We start from the raw sequence: 12,953 nt of genomic DNA on the forward strand, positions 1-12,953 counted from the left end.
ATGTTAACAAACAAGAGGAACATCCAAAACGTATTCTCTTATGAGAGGTTCTCTCATACTGCGTAAATCTTACGCTAGGGGAAAATCTCTTTTCCATAAGATATTGAAGCCAAAAAAAATCCTTAATTTTGATTTAATGTAAAACGTGTTGTGGCAGCATGCAGACATAGGCAAGGTGGCTTAGCGTGCCTATTGGCTGTTCTGCGGCAACTGCAGCAGCCTATCGAGAGAGCCGCTTTGGTGACGGTCCAATGGCCGAAGCTGGTGTGGCTTAGCCCTATAAATATAGCTTGAGGCTGATTTTTCATCTCTTCAGTGAAGCTCACTCATCGCTGGATCCAGAGTGAGAAGCCGCACCTTCGGGAAAGCCTTCTGCGGGACGAGCCATTTCAACTGAAGTCACTGGCCTTCATTTTGCTGCCTTCAGTCGCCATTCCTGCTACGCTATCTGGCTTCCATATCCTTTTAAAATATTGCATTGCTCTGCCTAGTGTGTTTTTGCCACCACGACTCACGCTTTCTAAAAGAGCTGCGTCTTTTTAAAGATGCCATCCTCCTGTGGCTCGTGCTGAGACATACATACAAGTTGTGATCCGCAAACAACAGATTGTCTCGACAAAGTCGAAACTGTTCCATTTCAGAAGAAACTTTTCCGCAATTTTTCTGTGTAGGCTGCATCGTGGTTCTGGAAGCTGTCCTTTATAAACTTTGCACCGCACAGAAAAACATCAGGAGTATATTGTTCAGGAACAGTATTTAAAATAAATGAGACCCATTCTAAGTTCGTCAGCTTTAGGAAGGTCAAACAACAAATGAGTTTTGGGGGGAAAAAAACAGCGTCTCTTTTACATAGCAGCAGCTCAGCCAGGCCTTGTCCGCTTTTCTGCATATACAGTGGGTGGGGATTTTTTTAAATGAGGAACAAGTTTGTTGTAGTTCTTAGAAAAAAGAGGATTCTGTTAAATAAAATATCTCCCTTTGGAGTGGACTTTTGGAGTGGAGATCAACATTTGAAACCTTGCAGATCTTTTTTATGCTCAAACAGCAACATTACACACTAAATTTGAAATTTTGAAAAAGCATTATAGGACCCTTTTAACAGAATTGTTTTGTGCAATCTAGTTTTCAGTCAGCTGGTGAAATGGTGTGGTTGTGTGATGTTGTTCAATGGAGGCGTGTTAAAGGCAGGTTTTAGGGCTGCACCGCAGGGCTATTGGCCTGACAGTGGAAACGCAACTTGATTTTGACCTCTGTGCTCGAGGTTCCGTATTAGCCCTTCCTGGCACATTGTTAGCCCTGGCTCGCACTGGCACGGCAGTAGAAAAGCGGCTGATGTGAACCAGACTTTTTGGCCAGTCAAAAGCATGGCTATGAAGTACTCAAATGTCATAAATGTGTGGATTTCTCATCTGTAATCAATACTGAATAAAATTAATGTCTAGGCCTTCATGATCTGAAAATCATGCTCTTCATGAATGAAAAAAAAATCACACTTACCAATAATACAGCATCTATGGAGTCTCTCTGTGCTATGGCCCACACTCCCACTGCAAGAACGCTCACATTCCCCAACACATAAGAAGTAGGAAGCCAGGGAAATGAGCATGCCCTGCACATAAACACACATTTAACTGTTAAGACTAATTATTTTAATTCAATAATTGTATATATCCTGATTCTTCTCAGCCACCCTGCCCCATGTATGCTGAGCTGGTTGGTGTTATAGAACGCGCTGCGGGCAGGCTGCAGCTGCCATGGCTGCTCGTTGGGGGAGAAATCGCTCGTGATGAGAGCAGTTTTTCCCCGGTCATAGAACCACCAGTTCAGGTGAGCCTTTCATTTCTTTGTCAGAGGACATGGAAGAACCCATACTCTGCTTGTACATCAGCCACTAACATCAGTGGGCTAGTCTCACTAATGTTGAGGGGATAGGAGAGCGTGGGTATATGTTGATGGGAGAATCGACACTGAGTGCTCCAACCCTGCCAGTTGAATCGCAGAGCATACATGTCAGCGGGTCAGGCCGGTGCTACCCTGCAGATCATGGCGGTGTTGCAGGTATATCAGGCTGATCTGCTGGGGGATCTCTACCAGGGGGTGGTCTCTTGGTCAGGGGGTGGCTTCTCTTGTGATGTGAAACTATGTTAGCCCTTGGGCTGTTAGCCACCTCAGGGTAGAGTAGTTGGTCTCTCTCTCATAGGATTTTTTACTTGGAGTTTTGACTGAGGCAAAAAGCTTGCAGGCTGGCCCTCACCAGGGCCAGGGCCACCAAGGCCGCCTCTGTAGCTCGTCTAGGCTGTGCCAGGGATAGTGGAGGCGCTCTGCTCATGCATTTCTGCCTCTTACCCTTCACTTTGTGAATGTAGGTTTCTATAAAGCATCCCTGTATGACAGCCTCCTCCCATAAGAGTCGTTAGGCCAAGGCCCGTCCCCTTCTCTGCATTCTGGGGCGACAAGAGTAAGGATAGCGTGGTGCAGAGGCATGGTTTATAAAGATCCTGGGTTAGGCCTCAAATAGGCCTCCCTGGTACAATGTGTCTTTATTGAGCAGGGTTAGGCCGTCTTTTACCTCACGAAGAGACTGGGTTTGTCTGTCCGACCCTGCCGTGCAGAACTAACATACGAATCTGGGCCACCAGTTTAGGCTTCACTTACCTCACAACCTCGCTACTGTTCAGGCGTTGGGCTGTAGGCGTTTTTGCTCACAAACAAGTTCCACTCCCCTAGGTTGGGCACAGATCAATTTTCTGCCAACCGGCCGCTAGCAGGCCCGCACCCTGGTAAACCTCAGGGTGAGGTGGGAGTATTCCTCTGTGATACAGGGTAGGTCTGAGTACTTCAATTTCAGTTCTGTATTATCCTACCTCGCACCACTATGTTCTAGCCTTCACTTCTTCTTTTGTCGAAGTACGCTCCCCTGAAGCAATGCCATGAGCTGACATACCATGCCATGCATACAAATGGTAGGCCCCTAACTCTGGGTCTCTGTGTATGTTGTACTCCCCTTCTTTTAAGGGTCAAGTCAAGTCACATTTATTTATATAGCGCTTTTCACAATACAGATTGTATCAAAGCAGCTTCACAGTGATAACATGAAAGTAGTACAACACCAATCAATAATATTGCTAAACACTAAATAACCCCAACTGAGCAAGCCCAAAGCAAGCCAAAAGCAACCATCTCTCTTGCTGAGTACACTGCCATGGGCAATGTGATTAGGTAACAGAATGCTGTAGGCGCTGTGTAAACAGCTTATCTGCCAACAAAGGCTGCGCTGTTAGGTAGTAGGCCTCAGCAGAGAGGAAATTAAAAAAAAAACCTAACTTCAGTCAATGTGAAGTAGAAGTTATCGTTGGCGAGGTGGAAAAGAGGAGAAAAATGTTTGTAGAGCACAGTGTGGGCATTACTAATGCCAAAAAGGCACTTGAGTGGCAAAAGGTTGCAGACGCCGTAAATGCTGTAGCCTCACAACCTCTTACTGTGTGGCCGAAATAAAAAAGAAATGGTTGGACATCAAAGTTGAGGCAAAAAGCGTCTAGTCATTAATTCAACCAGAGAGGTTGTCAAGGAGTTGGGAGAAATCAAGACTGTCCTAACTGAAATAAACTGCACAATGAGGGAATTCTTGAATAAATAATATATTTTTTCCACACCTTTTGTTGTGAAGAAGATGCGTTCACTCCGAATCCTTCCATTTAATCGCCACATCTTCTAAGAGCGCAATATCAGCCATTGTGCGTCATTACACATTGTGATGGGGCATTTTATTTCCATCCATTTAATTGCATCTGACAAACTACAGATGTCGGTTATAATCTACTTGGAAATAGGAAATAGTTTAGCGCAAATGTAATTTCTTGCAGCTTTCTGAATGGTTGAGACATACGTCATACGTTATTTTATCAAAAATAAAACAAACTAAAGACATACGCATGAATACCATGATTCCGTAGCTGATGAAGACATTTTTTACTATGAAAACAACTTTCCCCAGTCTATCTATCTATCTAATTGTATCTATATCTGCTCCGCCAGACGGACACATTGGCAAGAATATCAGTTTTGTACATTATTTCGTTCTGTTTACCATCTTATTTATGAGGATGAATTGTATAACATGACAATATTATTGCAGAACATATTTCACTTTTCTTTTTGGAAATATGTATTACAATTTGCATTTCTGTTACAGATCGATCAAACGGGTGTTCGTGTAGGCTGTTAATTGTAAGACTTGCTTTGTGAAGTCTTCATGTTATTTATGAGTATTTATTTTACACAACCGTCAAGTTTCGCACACTTTCACATGTTTTTTCCAACTGCCAACGGTGTCGCCATTTCTCATTTCACCCGTTTTTGTGCACACGCCTGGGTCAGAGCTTGCGTGAAGGAACGCACATTTTCCCATCAAGTTTGCTTTTTATAAATACCAATTATTGTGTAGAGAGCGGCGTACGCCTTCTTTTGTGCATACGCAACATTTATAAATGAGGCCCCAGGCCTCCCTGTGAGTGGTTTCCTGTTGCTGGGTTCAGGAAGCTAGTGGCCTCCTCGACTAAAGTTTTCATTCTCTGCTACTGGTTCCCTCCTAGAACCTCTTTTCTTGCCTACAGCCTGGTTTGGCCTTCACAGGACTCCTCAATGTTTTGAAACACAAAAACTGGGTAGAACTGTGGATCGAGTAGAGAAACTCCCTTTGCTGGCAAGGGTTGGAAAGCACTATGCTGAGTCATACTCTCCGGGCCGAGTGGTTCACTGCCAGCTTTGCAGTCCCTCGGGTTGGATGCCTTACCTAAAGGCAAGTGTCCAAAGGCTCTGCCTGCCTGCCAAACAGTCCCTTCAGATGTTGACTGTTTGACAGATATTGTCATGTTTGAAAGGCGCCCTTTTTATACTTCCGGGTCATATGTTAGTCATTCACATTAATGAGTCACAGGCTGCCGCCGGTCAATGTGATTGACGTAATTTGATTGTGATTTCAGACACCTGTCACGCCTGAGGCGTACCCATTACTTTGTACTTTTAAAGCAAAGTATTTAGTCACACACGCACACAAAAAAAAAGCTTGTGATAATCGCTTTAGCATCGAATCGCAGCCCTCTGAATCGTAATCGAATTGTGAGGTGCCTAGAGATTCCCGCCCCTATTTTACACACACATTTGATTTGCCGCTCGTTTAACACTGGATGGCCTTCACACCTATGACAATTTGACATGTCCAATCGGTAACACTTTAAAATAATGGTCCGTAGTTAACAAGTAGCTATGCAGGAAGTAATAGGTAGTACTGCATTAACACCGAAGTTAATACTATTAACTAATATGGAAGCAATATTAACTAAGCATTAAGTAATAGGTAATTAGTACAAAGGTAGTTCCTTGGTAGGTATTTGATTGTTACTAAAGAAATATATCCTCATTGAGAACTACTTGTGAACTAAGAAATAATAACCAATTAATTACTAATCACAAAAGTAACATATCTAAAAAGTGAACAATTGTGGGGGTTTTATACTCTTAACGTGGTCATAACATTTCAGAAGCATGTGCCTCAAATGGGTTCTTTGTGGAAACCAGTTTATGAAGTTTATATATCCTCCCAAATACATTAGCTAGGTTGAGATTGTGACCACTACTCTTGCCAGGATGGACGCATGTTCTCTGTTTGTTTAAAACTTAAACATAAAATAATCCTAATAAATACAGTTAAATAATTAGGAAGTGATGCTGACACTCTCATGATTGGATTAGTTCACTATGAGCTCTATTGAATGTCAGTCACATATATCTCAGACTCCAAAGACCTATAACTTCATGTTACAGTAGCTGCCTGAGGAGGACTTATCTTTAGGACATGAAAATAAACATTGATGTTCACTTGTCAAAAACAATTTGTATCTTTAATGAAGAAATTGGCTGCATTTATGTTACGATAAGCAGAAAAACCACATCTTCCAGATTACAGTGTTTGTTAGAATATTAGTGCCTCACAGAACCTGTACAGTATGTGTCAAATATAAAATTAAATTACTTGTATCATTTGTGAAAAACCTGTTAACTCCTCAATAACTACTTAATCGTTACCTTGTTATCCCGCAGGAACTACTAGTGATGTGGCCCATTATTTTAAAGTGAAAAACATGATAACTCCTAACTAACTACAAGCGTTACCTTGTGTAAACATTGCGGGATGACAAGGTAACGCTTGTAGTTAGTTAGGAGTTAACATGTCATCCCGCAGGAACTACTAGTGATGTGGCCCATTATTTTAAAGTGAAAAACATGTTAACTCCTAACTAACTACAAGCGTTACCTTGTCATCCCGCAATGTTTACACAAGGTAACGCTTGTAGTTAGTTAGGAGTTAACATGTTTTTCACTTTAAAATAATGGGCCACATCACTAGTAGTTCCTGTGGGATAACAAGGTAACGCTTAAGTAGCTATTGAGGCGTTAACATGTTTTTCACAAATGATACAAGTAATTTAATTTTATATTTGACACATACTGTACAGGTTCTGTGAGGCACTAATATTCTAACAAACACTGTAATCTGGAAGATGTGGTTTTGCGCTTATCGTAACATAAATGCAGCCAATTTCTTCATTAAAGATGCTAATTGTTTTTGACAAGTGAACATCAATGTTTATATTCATGTCCTAAAGAGAAGTCCTCCTCAGGCAGCTACTGTAACATAAAGTTATAGGTCTTTGGAGTCTGAGATATACTGTATGTGACTGACATTCAATAGAGCTCATAATAGTGAACTAATCCAATCATGAGAGTGTCAGCATCACTTCCTAATTATTTAAGATTTATTTTTAAAAACTGTCATTATTAGTATTATTTTATGTTTAAGTTTTAAATAAACAGAGAACATGCATCCATCCTGGCAAGAGTAGTGGTCACAATCTCAACCTAGCTAATGTATTTGGGAGGATATATAAACTTCATAAACTGGTTTCCACAAAGAACCCATTTGAGGCACATGCTTCTGAAATGTTATGACCACGTTAAGAGTAAAACCCCCACAATTGTTCACTTTTTAGACATGTTACTTTTGTGATTAGTAATTAATTGGTTATTATTTCTTAGTTCACAAGTAGTTCTCAATGAGGATATATTTCTTTAGTAACAATCAAATACCTACCAAGGAACTACCTTTGTACTAATTACCTATTACTTAATGATTAGTTAATACTGCTTCCATATTAGTTAATAGTATTAACTTCGGTGTTAATGCAGTACTACCTATTACTTCCTGCATAGCTACTTGTTAACTACGGACCATTATTTTAAAGTGTTACCGTCCAATCCACCTAACCTGCATGTCTTTGGACTGTGGGCGAAACTGGATAAAACCCACGCTGACACGGGGAGAACATGCAAACTCCACACAGAAAACACTCCTTACTGTGAGTCGACAGTGCTACAGTCACCGTCTGATTATGAGTATTTTAAAACACACACACACACACACGTGTGTGTGTGTGTGTGTGTGTGTGTGTGTGTGTGTGTGTGTGTGTGTGTGTGTGTGTGTGTGTGTGCGTGCGTGTGTGTGTGTGTGTACAGGAGGCTTCATTTTTCTTTAGTTTGAAGAAGAAATGTATTTACAATTCTGCTGAACTGAGAACTGGATGATAAACTTTCACTAATGGTAAAATTCCTCAGGTCAGTGATAAAAAACAGAAACGTGAAAGGCAAATGCGCCATAACTCTCACCAGACTGTCAGTATCCAGTGAACCAACACGATTGTCTGCAGAGAAAACACACGCACAGTGCAGCAAATGAGTAAATGTACAGATATATTCCCTAGAAACAGGCCGTGGCTCAAAACCTAGTGAGAATTCAGAGCTATCTGGGGTATCTCTAAAATACAAAATTTGTCACAGGCTTTTCTAAAAGAATCAAGATATGAACCAATACAAAAGGACAATTCTGGGACAACTCCCACTTTATGTGCCTTTAAGACTTAAATAGCATATTGCAGGTAAAAAAAAAAATCGAAATTTATAGATAACCTTGTATGAAAATACCATATGAAAAGTTAATGCAGGATTTAAAATGTTTTAAAACAACATAAGGACACTAATTTAGAAGATAAAGTGAGCGTTTCTTGGACTGCTAGTAAAAACGGCTTTTTTTTTCAACATCGCGTCATTTGACGTCATATCAGGGAGCCGCAGCCTCGGCTCAGTGAGAGCAGGCTGGTGTTCAGTGAGAGCGCTCGTCAGTCAGTGTGTGCTTTCGTTAGTTTTTGCATTTTAATTTATCATCGTCATGGTAAATTATTGTGTTTGTGGAGATTGCAAAAACCCCAGCCTGTCAGGACTTCAAGATTGAGTCCACAAGTTTCCATTACAATAAAAGGGACGGTGCTATATAGCCTATCTTTCGTTCCTGGTGCGGGTTGAGCAGGTGAAGAGACGGGATTTCTCCTCTGCATCGGCTCGGGAAACGCGGTCGTGTGTAGCGTTCACTTCAGATGAAATGATTAGCATCCCGGCGATATGATGAAGTTCAACATGGTATGCCGAAGCAAGAATATTGATCGTGGTATACTACCAATGGCATCAAATAGTGTTATATAGGTAACTAGTCATGTCATGCCCTAAATAAAACTTGTAATTGAAAAACAAAATTGGTTGTTTAAATACTCAAACCTTTAATGTTCTGTTTATGTTATAACCAAGGTGAAAAATATGTATTAAAAATTTACCCGAGTATAGCCTATGCTTTTAGTATAGAAATATACTCAAGTAAAGTTTTTATACATTTAATAGTATATAAATCTACCCTAAACATACTAATGTTTGCTGGCCTGTTATAGAATCTGTACAGTATTGTGAGCACAGTGTATCGTTAGCGAACGTGTATACTATAAGCACGTCTCTCACCTAAAAGGCACCTGTCCTGTTCTCCACTGGTTCTCCTCACATCACAGGTCAATTTTTCTCTGACCATTCTGTCTGACATTATCCTGGCCTGTCCCTGATCTCTTTAGCATAGCAGGCTCATAACTTTATGGCTTGATCCGTCATACGAGTATTTCCTCAGCGTCCGAAATGTCATGCGATCCATTGTTTTCCTGTTGTGTGAATCGACCGCTCTCCCGCTCATTGCGTCACGCCCGCCACGCCCATTTTCAGACGCGGAAGTAAAATTTTCTCACAAAAACGACTGCAGAAGCTTCTGTGGCGTGTTTATACGTATATTTTAAAGAAAATCTAGTTCCTACATTGTTTTTCTATGCATTGACTCGTTGGGTCCTCTAACCTGCAATATGCCCTTTAAGGGTAATTTAATACATTAATAATTTGATACATTAATATTAATAAAGTACATATATTCACATTGTACTTATATTTTAACCTGCATATAATTACATCTGTAATTCATTTCTGTACTTACATCTATAATTACTGTTGACCCTTTACACCCACCCCTGAACCAGCATTTAAACTTAACCATACCATGAAAACTATCTCTAACATTACCCATATCTCAAAAGTGCAGTGTTTTGCAATACAACATGAACACAATAAGCATGTTGTACCAAACAATTATTTTAACTTATTTTTACCTAAGTAAATATTGCTTAAAGAAAGCTAAAATGTGTAACCCAATTTGGTACTAAATAAAGATTTTGCCCGGCCAACTGTGATACACTTCTGAATGCATCTATATGATGAATGCACAGAAAATGCTGTTTAGGTAAACAGTTTAGGTTTTGAAACACAGAATCAGGATTTGCGACTAGAATCAGGGAAGCACATTTGAGGAAATAACGTAAGACATAAAACTGACAAAAAGTTGCTTTAGAATGATGAATTATGTATTTATTGATGTTTTTATTTGATATTTCCTGTTTCATAAAGTGTACAAAAAACTTTTTACATAAAACAACAACAACCTCTTCCTTTTGATCTTTCAGTTTTTTTATGGATCATTTAACAATAAATTTACAAACTATACAACACATATAAATAAAAAATAACAAATTACCTTGAGACTTATGGCTGGTATTTCCATTGTTTCACTGCCACTTTTCGATTAAAAGTTCCTCTGTAGTTTCAGTATTTCACAAAGGAAGAATAAAACACTTTCATCATAACTGTGTGTAACAGAAGTTAGTCCAGTGCTCTGAAGTCACTGCAAACACAAACCATGTGACACTAGCCTGATCAGAGCCATGTGACTACACCTCCCACTTATTCTCATTACTCCATGTGAGAGCTAGCTGTTACAAATAGCTGCACAGGTCTGACAAAAAAGGCCAGACTTCCTATGGATGTCTATAATTGTTGTTTTTTTCTCTCTCTCTCTCTCTCTCTCTCTCTCTCTCTCTCTCTCTCTCTCTCTCTCTCTCTCTCTCTCTCTCTCTCTCCTCTCTCTCTCTCATCAGCAGACACCATTGAAAACAATATATAAAAACATAATATTCAAAATATGCATTTCTTAGTCCTTTACAAGTTTCTCGTGCCAATGTCCACCTACTGTATATGCAACAGAAGTATGACAAATCCAATTAACATCATTAATAACGCATCACATTGTGCATAAAGAACATTATGATATATATATATAAATATATATATATAAAGGTAAACAATCGTGGGCGCCTCTCAAACCATGCAGATAAAGTAATTATTTTGCAGGCTAAATATTGTTTCTCTGTATCCATGTTCTTTTGACACAAAATGATTCAGACTCGCTCCAAACTCAACCGGGTCATGTGAAATTACGTTTTCTACATAAATCTTACTCGAAGAACGTCCTGGTTGCGTATGCAACCCAACGTTCTTTGAAGGAGGGAACGGAGGAAGTAGTTCACGTGGACTGAATGGGGATCACGCCAGGGAGCCAATCGTCTTTGAGTACTATTGAACAAGCCAATGGACATTTACGTGCGTGATTACATCACATATTCCGCCCTCACGGGGTATAAATACAGATGTGCATGCAAGCACTAGTTGCTTTTCGTTGAGAAGCCGAGCGTAACTCGAGTCTGCAGTGGTCCAGCGGTAGTGGAACTGTTGGAACAACACCTCCTCCGGAAGAGCACTGCAGTGAGCCGCTCTTGCGTTCCTTCCCCGACTCCACCAGACACCTGGTGATTGTTGACTCTGTCTGGGACCTGATCAAGGTATCGCTATGACAATCCTGTGGACTTGAGGCACCTAGATTATGATGCCAGCCATTGCGACTCTCCAGGTCTACACATACACAAACTCTTAAATACAGATATGCAATCACACGCTCCTCACCCCATCCCTCGCCGCTTTGTACCCCCAGTCTGACAGGCGGGTCTGTGACCAGCGCCAAGAATGGCTGCAGGACCGGATGGCTGCTTGCCTGTGCTGAGTTACCTCCATCCCCCACTCCATGTACCCTGTTGCAAGTCTTGTGTGTTCATGTTGTAGAGTGTACTGATTATGTGCTAATGTTGCTGAGGTGGGGGTTTTTTTACTGTTCCCAAACTGTAATCCTCACAGGAGCATAGTCTGGGGGTTAAAAGGGTTGCCTTTTTTTTCTCCTCACCTCTCCTCATGTTATGCTGTATTTATTCCTCAATGTTATGTCTTCCTGTCCTGTCTACCCCCTTGTCTTATTGTATGTATGTCTGTATGGACAGGTTGATGGCTAATTTCGCTGGTACTTGTGACTAAGTGACAATGAAGTCTACTAGTGGTAAGGTTGCTACAACCTCTGTTCCCTCCTTCAGGGAACGGTGGGTTCCATACGCAATCAGGATGTTCCCTTTCCCAGCACCAGGCGTTGTCAACTAAATGGGGATAACCATTTAAAACGCCACTAAAGCTGCAATTTAAGGCAGGGAAGGGACAAGGCTTAGGCCAGGGAAGTCACTGCTGTTCCTACAGGACCACTTGCAAAGCATTCCCTGTACATGTAAGGAAGGAAGGAAGTCACATTCTGCCTGAAGGGAGGTGACATGTGGAGAATCCACATGTGAACTGGGCGAATGACTGGGCACAGTGGGCAGTACAACATATACCAGTAAATTTAAGAGAGTCAGAAGTTGAGATTGTAACCAGAGCCGTCGCAATGGGGTAGGCAGCTGCCTAGGGCCCCCAGCTGAAGGGGGCCCCGATGGCCGCAAGGTCGTTTGGGTTTTATCTGCCCTCGTCAAACAGTATCAACCACTGTAAACAAACCACCACAGCGAGACAGCGCTATCACTCTCCAGTACTGCTCCGTGAGTGAGAGCCCCCCCCCCCCCAAACTAAAGGGATTCCCCCTATGCAACGACAAACACTATGAGAGCCCTAATCACTGTAATGTTGAAGGGAGATCGACCATCGCGCACCCCCCATCAGGCCCCCCACGAGCTGTCGGTGGAAGAGAAACTGTTGTTCTCTTACGAGAGGTTCTCTTGTATTGCGTAAGCTAGCTTACGCTACGGGAAAGATTCATCTTTGCTGAGAAGTTGAAGCCAAAAAATTATTCCATAATTTTGTAATCATTGTCAACGCAGTCTCTTCTGAGGCAGACCATGAGCGGGCTAGCTAGCGGCTCATTGGTTCGCTCAGAGAGAATGCACGAACCTATGGGAGAGCGGCGCTGAGTCCGCGGCCAATGAGCGGACGGCGCTCGCTCACTGCGTCACAGCCTGCCAAAAGGGGCGTGGCTACAGTGTATAAAGGTAGCTCTCCCAGGCTCGTTCGTCGATTCTTCATCATTCAGCGAGCTACACGCATCCGCTGTCCTGGGAAGAAGCCGCCGTCGTCGAGAAGGCACCTTCTATAGCGAGCTCCGGAGTCTGAGGAAGCCGGCCGTCTGCCACCTTCACCGCCCAGCAAGCTAGCCCCATCCGACGCGTATCCTTTATTCCACCCTTTTCACAAAAGAGCCGAGCGTCTTTTTCAAGATGCCTCGAATTCCCTGCGGCTCATGCCGCTCTTCACTCGAGGAAGGAGACCGCCACCCCATC

General features: G+C 41.8%; 1 protein-coding gene across 5 annotated transcripts in view; it reads right to left on the bottom strand.

The window, feature by feature from the left end:
- agtrap (angiotensin II receptor associated protein) overlaps nucleotides 1-10,185 on the bottom strand; it is a 108,752-nt gene extending 98,567 nt beyond the window's left edge. For 3 of the 5 annotated variants that reach the window (XM_039653610.2, XM_039653609.2, XM_039653608.2), the window contains exons 1-3: nucleotides 10,007-10,184; nucleotides 7,723-7,757; nucleotides 1,498-1,609 (exon numbers count right to left, since the gene is read on the bottom strand). In XM_039653610.2, coding sequence (XP_039509544.1) covers nucleotides 1,498-1,609; nucleotides 7,723-7,757; nucleotides 10,007-10,033 — 174 coding nt within the window. In that variant the 5' untranslated portion in view covers nucleotides 10,034-10,184. Of the gene's footprint in view, nucleotides 1-1,497; nucleotides 1,610-7,722; nucleotides 7,758-10,006 lie in introns of all 5 variants that reach the window. The other 2 variants (XM_039653607.2, XM_089125342.1) reach the window with 2 other exon arrangements.
- Nucleotides 10,186-12,953: the final 2,768 nt, after the last annotated feature.

The sequence above is a fragment of the Pimephales promelas genome, chromosome 21 (genome assembly GCF_988280905.1).
Source record: "Pimephales promelas chromosome 21, fPimPro1.hap1.1, whole genome shotgun sequence".
NCBI lineage: Eukaryota > Metazoa > Chordata > Actinopteri > Cypriniformes > Leuciscidae > Pimephales > Pimephales promelas.